Source organism: Pangasianodon hypophthalmus, chromosome 1, assembly GCF_027358585.1.
Source record: "Pangasianodon hypophthalmus isolate fPanHyp1 chromosome 1, fPanHyp1.pri, whole genome shotgun sequence".
Taxonomy (NCBI): Eukaryota; Metazoa; Chordata; class Actinopteri; order Siluriformes; family Pangasiidae; genus Pangasianodon; species Pangasianodon hypophthalmus.
Window position 1 is genome coordinate 14,691,498 of NC_069710.1, and position 11,165 is coordinate 14,702,662.

The window sequence follows — 11,165 nt, forward strand, 5'->3', positions numbered from 1 at the left end:
ACTCAGGAATGTTAATTATGATCATGATGACCTGAAAGATTCTTAAGCTCCATCTCAAATCACGTACATTATGCAGTTGTGTGTTTTACTTTGTAAAACCTTTTTTTTTAAATTAATATCCATAAGATGTTTTTACTCAGTAGTAACAATCGTGCAACGCCATCGACATACCAAATTTGGAGTTACAGGCAGCTATTCTGGGTTGTAAAATCGGTGGTTGTTTCCATGGGAGCTCAATGATACTGCCATGTACCCTGCGCAGTAACTACGGTAATTACGATTTTTTGTTGTTTTTGTTGAAACCGTAATCACCGGTTGGATGTAAAGGTATAAAGATGACTGAAAAAATGTCACGGTTAAAATAATTAGTCAGTATTTTCAGAATTTAACACTATACCTGTCTATAAAACATCCCCAATTACATGAAACGAATACTACATGAGAAATATATAAATCGTGCAGAAGAATAAGGAAGCGCAAACGCAAATGAAGACCTGGCTTTTATTGTTTTTACCAATATGGTACACTCAGAACATAAACCATCCAACAGACTTGGCTTTTCCATTTCAAACTGTGACACTGCTGTACATGAGAATGCAAAAACAAACACAATATTGCAAGTGAATTTCGCAACAATTGTCCAAATTAGCATTTTTTTTTTCCTGATTAGCATTGATATCTGGATTTGGTTGTCATGCACCTGTACCTGTCAGTCACAACAGAGAAGAAAATAGAAATTTTAAGCAATGATGGCTGTTGGGACAACTGTAACCATGGAAATAAAAGTCACTAAACAGTGCAGTCAAAAAAAAAAGAAACGTTGCAGATACTATATTTTCAGAAAACTGGAAAAAAATTGAAAAATAGCTAAAAAACAACAAAAAAAAACCCTTTATATTTGCAAAAGTTTTACAGAAATAAAAACGCTAACGTGATATGCAAACTCAATATCAAAGCAGAAGGACAGAGAAAGATGACCCTTATAGATCCAGATGCATTTGTTTTGGACCAATAAAAAATCCTCGATCTGGCTCATAAGTGCCATCCTGTCATCACTGTACGATAATATACAGCGCATTAAAAAGAACAGCTAATGAATGGATTATGAATGTTCTTTATAGCTCTCTAAGCAAAACTTGTAATCTTTGCTGAAGGGAAAAGTCGGCAGAAAATACAGAAAAACACTCAAGTGATGAAGGGCAGATTGGGACAAAATCGAGCTTGTTGGATCTCATACCTAGCATAAATGATTAGCATTTTTGGAGGAAATATTAAACTAGTCATGCAGCTTACTGCAGTGACATCAAGAGAAGCTAACGTAGAACAAATAGAGTAACTTATACAATTTTTATGTTTATTTATTTATTTTTTGGCTGTAGATAACAAATATACTGCGGATTAGCGGATTTACTTTGTGATTAGCATGTTTGGAGATATCGGCTCTAATCAGACGTCTGACAATATGTTGATATGTTGTTCAAAATGGAAATAAATCTACAGTTATATAGTTAATAGTTATGCAAATGATGATGATGTCATCTCAAAACAAATCAAAAAGTGCTACTCAAAAAGTCATCCCTGAAAAAAAACAATGAAGAAAACATTATTAGTGATGCTAGCTGCAGCTGTAAAGTAATCATCATCACGCAGTTGTAGTTTGTCTCTTGTGGACATGGCCTGTTCAGCAAATTAGTACTTATATATTCGGTATGAAAATCGGTTGTTTGATTTACATTCCATGCTCAGCTTCATACTAGCTTCGTTCTCAGAAAAATTACATACTAGTTTCGTACATAGAAAACATTGCTTTGTCACTTACTAGTGTGAACGTAGCATGAGGAAACTATGCTTTGACTTTAAGGCATCATGAAATGAACATCATAATTAAAATGCTACTTTGATAAATGATGATGGACTTTTCTCTAAAAATATATTACTACTTGACTTGAGCCTTTTTTTCTCCAAAACAAGATTTAATAACAATTGAGTTTTCACAATTATGTGAAAACCTCTGTCTATGTTTCTCAGTATAAATATTACATTACACTAGTATGATTAGATGGCCAGAGTTTTTAACAGAAAAACGTGACTCACATGTATTCCAGCAAAGATTGCAGCTGCTAATAGATTCTTATGCTAAGCTAATTTGTTCCTTTTATGATATTTAGCAAATACGCTTAGTTTCAGTATACAGTATATCTCAATAATAAAGTAAGGTAAGTATGAGCTGATCATCGGTTTTATGATATATTCCACACGCTTACTTACTTAATTTAACCGCATTACTGTGATGTTCGAATGTGCAATATTTTATACATTTTATATAATTTAATTTCTTTTATTATTCCTAAGGTGTATATATAGTTATAGTTTTCTTCCTTCCTTTTCTTTCTTCCTGCACTTTAACTGTCTGTGAGCTGCTGTGAAGTGAATTTCCCCACTGTGGGATCAGTAAAGTTTATCTTATCTTATCTTAGTCAAAGTTTTCCATTATTTAAGGTCATTTTCAGATTTACGTTTTATTTTATTTTATTTCAAGGAGTTCAGTGCAGCGGGTCGTTATCAGCAAAAAGAGCTGCTACGGAAAACCACACATCACTTTGTGTGTTTGTGTCCTAAATAGTGATTGGTGAAGCATTCTTAGGCTTAAAGTGTGCTGCTCTACAAATTAAACATATTTAAGTATTATATAATAATTAAACATGTTGACTTTATACTGCTGAAGTGTCTGTGGAGGTCAAGGGTCAGCGCCAGGCTGGATGTTCTGGACTTTGGACAGCGTGACAGGAACCTTGGCATCTCCGGGGTTAGGAACAGATGCCTGGATCTCCGCTAGTCGCTCTTTGAAGCGTCGCTGGAGGCGGAGCTCGTGTTTGGCTCCGCCCTGCCCGCAGGCGGCCAACAAGAGGAGACCGGCTGCCACACCAGCCCCGCCCACACAGAAGAGCACAGCTCCGCCCAGTTTGCAGGCGTCCAGGGCGCGGTTAAAACGCACGGCTCGGCCATCCACAAACAGCAGCTCGTCCTCTCCAAACGCCTCCAGACGTGGGGGCGTGGCATAACCGACGAGCAGCACCGACAGACCTGAGACCAAGATCACCGCTCCTACTGCCACACACACCTGAGACACAGAGACAGAAACAAAAAGAGAGATTAAAATTAAATACATTCACCTGGTTTTCTCCCAAGTTCCCAGCCACACATGAAATCTTGCCTAGCTTAACTACAAATCCTGACGGAAGTAAATCCTAAAGGCCTAAAAATAAGAATCTAAAGGCCTCCACAAGCTACTAAAGACACAAGATTACAACAAGAAGGCCTAAAAAAAATTACATTTAGTAGCTAAAAAATTTTTAGCTACTAAAAGGCCAAAAATTACATCTATACATCGATTAACTATTAAAATTTTACACAAAGAAATGTAGATATTCTACTAAAGACCCAAAAGTCAAAACTAAAGATCTAAAGATGCTCCTAAAAGCCAAATTTAAACCAAAGATCTCAAAAAAGCTACACTAAAAAATGTCATTTTAAGATTTTGTAGCTATTAAAAGGCCTACAATAAAAATGTAAGGTCTAAAAATCTACTAAAGTCTTACAAATTAAAACAATGACAAAAAAGTCCAAATATATTCAACAAAGATCCAAAAACATAAAGATCAGAAGATGCTTCTAAAAACCAAAAATTAAAACATAAAGATCTCTTAAAAGCTACAAAAAAACATTAAGGTAAAAGCCTACATTTTAAATAAAATGTAAAATCTGCCAAGGAGTCAAACATTAAAACCCAAACATCTAAAATAAAAAATAGAATCTGAGATTACCAAGGTAAAATCAGAAAATAAAATATACATTAGCTTCTATAGGCCTGGGATTAGAACCTAAAGCTGCTAAAGCTGAAAACATAAACACCTTAAATTAGGACCTGAAACCTTAAATAAGACAGTAAGCAAAGTCAATATACAGTTAGGTCCGGAAGTATTTGGACAATGACAGAGTTTTTGTGAGTTTGCCTTTATATACCAACACGAAGTGTAGACTTTCAGCTTTATTGTAAGAGTTTCCACAAAAATATGGCATTTACCATTTAGGAATTACAGCCATTTTCAAATCCATTATATATATATATATATATATATATATATATATTAAAAAACATCCAAAACATCTAAAAATAAGAATCTGAAGGCTAAAGTTGTTACTAAAGGCACAATCTTAAACCTTAAGCACATAAAATTAAAAAGTAAGATTAAAACCTGAAGATCTAAAGATGGTAAAGAAACTTTAACACACACAGTTAGAACATAAAAGGCTACATTAGCTACTACATGCACAAAATCTTTAAAACATAAAACTATAAAATAACAGCCTACAATAGTTCCTAAAATTAAAACCACCTAAATTAAAACCCAGAAAGGTAAATTTGCAATATAAAGGAATAAAGAAGTTAGTAAAGAGCTAGTATTAAACTGTAAAGAACTACAGAAACCAGTGTCCAAAATTAAAACCTAAAACCTCTGAATCAAAAAGGTCCATAAAAGCTATTAAGAGGCTTGAAATGAAAACCTAAACCTGTTACCTGAAAAACTAGAATGTTACTAAAGCCACAATCTTAATACCTAAGCACATAAAATTCTAAAAATCATCAACTAAAAGTGCAGAATTAGGACCGAAAACAAAATCATATAATTTCATAAACAAGCAACAAAAGGCCCAAACTTAAAGTTTAAAAAAAAAAAAGGCTGTTTGTCTGACCTTCCAGAGGACAGAGCTCCACCGGCTGGGCGATCTCTGCGTCTGGAACTCATCGTGGTGGCGCTCCCAGATGGAGGAGGTGCAGTCCTCGTAGAACTGGTGCAGGTAGGAGCGAACGCCGTAGCGCTGCTGCCCTCCATCACCGTACTCCGAGCCGCACAACTCCGGGCACGACGCCATCTTCACATCTGAGACACAAACACACACACAAGAACAAACCTGAATGCAAACACTGCAACACCAACACTTACCTAGCTGACCGGCGAGCGGAGAACAACGTTACCTCAGCTATCACATACAAGGAACTTGTAATAAAACCAGTCATAACTAATTCTTTTAAAATAGTTCATGCTTTTCTTTATACTTATTAATAGTTTAGCAATGCAAGACAGCAATGCCTTCTGGGAAATTTCAGCTTAAAGGATGCTGATATTGACTTAATTCCTCAAATAACAAACCTCACTTGACCTAATAAGGAATGGTGTAACAAAAGTGTTTTTTATTGTCTTATATTACAGCAATAAAGCTAGTGTCCGGAAATAGAGCCTTAAAAATTCAGGTCTTTGTCAGCACTTTGTCAGGCATTTCGCAAGACAGCACCGGATTTGAATCAGCAGTTGATGAATCAAAAGGTGATGAAGAGGGCATGTGCGATACAGGTCAGATGATGCTTGGATTACATTCTTATTATAAAATGGATAGTTTAGAATCTAAGATCTGATCTGATCATCGTAAAATGCACACGAGATTGCGCCACGATGACTGAATTCTGTATAATGCACCAGGATTCAAACAACAGCCATTGTTCTGTCCATAAAGTAGCATAAATTTTTTGCAGTTATGTTGCTTAGCAACCAGAGCTGTTAACAGACTCCATTGCGTGGTGGAGTAATTGTTTACTGTGAATATTTTGAACAAAAAATTTAATCATTTATTGAACACCAGATCTTATCATATTGTTTTATAAAAGCAATAACACACTCAAGGGCATACATTACAGCGATTTTATCACAGGTAAGTGGTTTTACTCCGTTTCACATCCTGCCTAAGTACACTCTTTCCCGTTATAAAATCAGCCTCGAGTGGCTTATTGCTTTAACAATGCAACAGTTTTTTATTTTTTATTTGTACAAATAACCTTGAAAATATGTAGAACATGATCTAATATAATAATTTAAGTCATGAGTATTATGTGGCTGAGAAAACCCAGATTTATGGTCCAGAGTGTGTGCTTGTGCTTACATGGGCCTCCTGTCAGTCATTTTATAGACACTCCCCCAACATTCCTGAAATCGCTAACTGCACAGCACAGCCAGATAATTCTCCCATAAGGAAAAAACAAACAAAACACCATGCTTCCAAAAGCTTAAAAACAAGAAACGCAGTAAAACCAGATTAAACACTGTGACAGTTTTCCCAAGATGGAGTCGTTTATTGCTGGTGAAGGAGATGAAGCCAGACTTGGAATTAGCGACACCGCTTTCTACTGTATATAAAGCTTTAAATTGCTTGAATGGTAGCTTTACATCAGGAATCAGTTTTTTCATTACAAAAGAAAAACAGGACGGTGACGGCACTCATGACCATCCTCATCCTCATCAAGATTCCTTGACCTGGAATCTTGCCTCATGATCCTTCATACTAAAGGGTTCTTTTGGGTTTCCATTTCATAATAGTCTCCAAGGAGAACCATTAAACATTCAAATAACCACTGACGACAGTCTATATGTGTATCCTTACCCAGTTATACAACACGTCACTCAACACGTGGACACGTTGAAACATCACTGAAATAGGAATTTGTCCCTCCAACTAAACAAACAACGGAGGATTTCCTTTTTAGAAAAGGTTCCCAGGAGAACATATTTAAAGCACTACCATCCTTAACTATTTAAAGAATTCTTCAGGAGCCCTTTCTATTGGTCAGAAGACTTACAGATAGTCGTTATTTTCAACAGGACTGTGTACTGGTCGGCGTCGTAGTTATGTACTGTCTGTTCTGTCTTGTGCTGTCTGCACATGTTTGCACTTGTGCACTTTACGTCTAATTTATGTAATTTATGTAGTCCCCGTAGTTCTGTGTTGTTCTGTGTTGTCTTATGTGGCACCTTGGTCCTGGAGAAACGTTGTTTCGTTTCACTGTGTACTTGTATATGGCTGAAATGACAATAAACTCCACTTGACTTGACTTATTTCATCTTGGAGTGTCTCTGAGTCACATTCAGGAGGAGGATTAATCAGGTTAAATCTAGAACCCACAGAATTTGCTTAAACTCTTAAAGCTTGTGTGCAGAACCCTAGAGGGTTCCATATGAGAGAGGATATGAAGTATAACTCCTTTAGAACCCTTTACTATTTAAAAAAACACCATGTTTTAAGAGTGTGGGTGATGTTTAATGAAGACAACAAAAATACATCTGTCAAATTCATGTGTAGATGATGTTCTTACTAGAACATTCACCATTTTGAGAATAAAAAGCAACACTTAGAAAAATAAGAAACACAAAAGCTTCTTTAGTTTGTTTCTCTGGAGGAAGAATAGAACGTTCGCCTTTGGAAAAGGTTCATAGAACCCTTTCAGAAACCCAAGAACTCTGAATCATCAAAGAAACCTGGAGGAACCCTTTCTTTTCTAAGATACACAGCGTTGTAGGTGCTATTTGTTCACCTGACGTGAAGCCTGTCCCATTTGTTCCACATGGAAACCGTCTTGTTTTGTTGTTTAGGACAAATCTGGAGGAGTTGAGAAGATTACTGAAGTAGATTTATTTTTTTAAATACAGCAGTATAAACAGTGATGAAAATCTTCATGGTAGGAACATTTCTAAATTAGATTCAGAGGAGGACATGAGCAGAGAGAACAAAATGAGCTTCCTGCACAGCGGTGTAATTAAATCATGCCTGGATGATGTGCTCTGTGTGTGTGTGTGTGTGTGTGTGTGTGTGTGTGTGTGCGCACGCTCCATTCTGGCTTGGAGGCAGCATGGTGTGTTATTTTCAGGTCCTCATGAGCCACTTCTCCTCCAGGAGGAACCAAATGACGCATTTAATGTGTGTGTTTGTACGCTTGTGTTGCTATTTTAACCTGTCTTCGTGACGCATCATTGCTGTTTTGCGCATAACAGTAGCTAAATGAACCATTAGCAAAGAGTGTGAAACCAAGGGTACCAATACTTTTACTCAGAAAGTTTGTCTAACATTAATATACAGCAAAAATTCATAAAGTAAGAAACTTATTTTCTGTTTTAACGCCATTCTGTTATACCCTGTGTAGTGAGCGTATATAGAGAAGAAGCGATTTAGAATAAAGTGTAAGAAATGTAATGATACATTTCATAGGCTAAGAAATGTAATGCTACATATCAGGGACCAGAAAACATTACTGTGGCTCGATAAATAAAACCAACAAAGCGGAAATATTTAACTATAAATGATGACGATACCTCATTATGGTAAAAAAAGTGAAAATGAATTTTTTTAATTTTTTTTTTTTTTTATATTAAACCCCTAATCAGCCATGACATTTTGAAGGATTTCAGGAAATCTTCTGAGGTCTGAGGAGAATCAGTGAAGAGCTATTCTGAGTGAGGAGGAAAAACTGTGAAATCTTTATGCAGGTTATTTTTGATTCACAGAAAAGTACATCAGTGAAATATGACGTTAAATTAGAAATAATATTACTTTTTTTCCACCTAGCTAAAACGAAGTGTGCTAAAACTAAATGTCCGCTTGCTCTGAGATTAGCCATTAAAATTTGCTCTAACTTAAAATATATTGTATATAACTTAATATTGTATATAACTTTAATACATTGTTGTATTAGTTTCAATGTATTAAATGTTACTCACATTAAAACCTGTGTATTTTGTATTTTTACAAACTTCTATATATTTTTTTCTTTAAAATTTAGCCTTCTTATAACATTGTTAGTCAAATCAGCTAGCTTATCAGGTCACGCTACAAAGTATTTACTTGGCTATAAAATTAATGTTAGCTCAATTTTAAGTTACTCATTACTATGTTACTATGTTACTCATTAACAACACACTACGAGTGTTATTCATGTGAGGTCTGCGTGATCATTTGCAATTTTTAAATCTTCCTTTAATGATATTTTTATTCTTTAGCTTTTGAAAATGTCTAGATGTTGCTGTTATTGTTTTACCTTTTTTTTCTATTGTACAGCACTTTGAATCAACTTACGCTGTGTTTAAATGTGCTTTATAAATAAATGTTGATTGATTGTTGATTGATAAAGTTCATAATTAACTATTGTATTGATGGCGTATCGTGATACGTAACTACGAAAGTTTACTGTCCTGTAAACCAAACTAACTCAGTAGTTCAGCATTTTACGGAAGAATGGAAGGATAACGTAGCAAAGTTTAAACATTAACAACGGAGCACACAGCATTGTGACAGGAGAAATTTCTGACACATGTGAACACATGTAGATTTTAATCCTTCTTACAGCCCTGGCTGTGGATGTTACAGTGATCTGTAATTACTTTACAAGGCAAATCTCATAAATTATCGTACGAATGCGTGATTAATTGTACAAATTTAACCAGAATAGAATCATGCATAATTTCCATTAGGTCCATGATAACTAGCTGAAAGGAGGGAATCTGTAAACATGTTACATTACTAATGTGAAGGTCATATTTTCTGTTCCTCTTGTCTACAATATTTTTTTTCTGCTGTGTTTTGGCTTGGGACACGTGGCACGCGCCAGGATGTCAGCGAACGTATTGCGTCATCACGCAGTCCCACTGTTGTCTTGGCAACAGCAGCTGCTCTCGGCTGGCTAGGACACGAAGGCGAAAAAAAAACCCAAAAAAACACAACCTTTTTTTAAAAAAATATATGTATATATATTATTTCCTGCTTATTTTTAAACAACATCTAAGACTGTAAGAATCTTTATCGAACTAGTTTTTCGTTATTTATCTTCTTCAAAAAAACAAACAAAAACAGAAAAAAAACTGAAGCCTGGTTTCAATAGCATAGCGAGTGACGTCACACTCACCCCCTCCATCACTTCCGTTTTCCTTTGCTTTCTAGTTTAGAGATTAGGAAGTGAATGTGACCTATTTGTTATGATTATTTTCTAACATAAATATTAATTATTACTGTCTTACCAGGTGGGAACGTATTTATCTAAATGATAATAATCGACATCTTAAAGGTCACGTGATGACTTTCTTAGAAAACAGGATTCTTTTATTTTCTATATATTTATTTTTTAACATTTTAAAAGCATGATATGATTATAGCTAGCGATGAAGAAAAGATTTTGAAATGAAATAAATAAATAAAAATCCTTGCCTAGAGCTCGCTTTCTGCACCATAAGCCCCATTTTAAACATTTTGATGCACTAAAACGCGCTTAGAAACAGTTCCACTGCGTCCAGAGCAAACATTTCAATCAATATTTGAGTATAATTGTGTAAAAAAAGAAAGAAAGAAAACTGCCCCCGTACCTGTGCTATCCGGCGGTGGAGAGTGATGTTTGTCCTCCTGCTGTCTCCCATCACTCTGAGCTCAGCATCTCCTGCAGGAGAGCGTTCAGTCACGCACCGACGCCACTGCGCATGCGCAACAGTCTCCCCGCTTATATAATGCTAGAAACTTAATAATCAATCTTAATAACTGAAATATTTACAGGATACTCATGCTGAACACTGAGCACAGAACACACATTATATTCATTACATTTAAATACTAACCATTTTTTAACCAAGCCTATATTTTCGAAATTAAAAAAAAAGAAAAGTAGCCTAATAATAAAAATAGGCTGATAAATAACTTTATTTATGGAGCACGTCATTTTGAGTGCTTTTCAAGCAAGCTTTACAAAAATTAAACAGAAGATAAATCAATACGCATACGAATAAAAAGTGTTAACAACTCTTTGACCTTTCAACAATTGTAGACACAAACCCAATTCCAAAACTGTCACATGAGCCCAAGATTAGATTAGATTAGATTAGGTTCACCTTTACTGTCATCCCTGATTAAAAAAAAAAACAATAGAAAACATCACAGAAATTCTAATGGTTTTCACTACCATTACAAACCATCAGCTAACCATTAAAACCATTACCATTACGATGGTCCTTAATGGTATCCACTAGACAAAACATGCCACCAATAGAAGGCAACAAATTACCAGTAGAGACCAACAGGGACCATTACAGTTTCCATTAAAACCATTTTTTTTTCAGCAGAGAGAGGAGTACAAAGTACAAAGCCAACGAAATGCAGTTAGCATCTACCCAGAAGTGCAAAACAGCAAAATAGCATTGAGTGTGTAGTGCCAGAGGAGACAATGAGGCAGTAGGGTGTGTCAGTTTTGTAAACATGTGCATATACAATATGAGTGGTGCTAAAAACATGTATTTTGACAT

The 11,165-nt window shown here is 35.4% G+C and overlaps 1 protein-coding gene across 1 annotated transcript; it reads right to left on the reverse strand.

Moving 5' to 3' along the window:
- Positions 1-487: 487 nt before the first annotated feature.
- On the reverse strand, positions 488-10,349 carry nrsn1 (neurensin 1). The gene is made up of 3 exons (XM_026926058.3): positions 10,239-10,349; positions 4,756-4,943; positions 488-3,121 (listed from the first exon to the last, which is right to left on the reverse strand). The coding sequence occupies exons 2-3, from the start codon at positions 4,933-4,935 to the stop codon at positions 2,738-2,740; spliced, it is 564 nt and encodes a 187-aa protein (XP_026781859.1). The 5' UTR covers positions 4,936-4,943; positions 10,239-10,349; the 3' UTR covers positions 488-2,737.
- Positions 10,350-11,165: the final 816 nt, after the last annotated feature.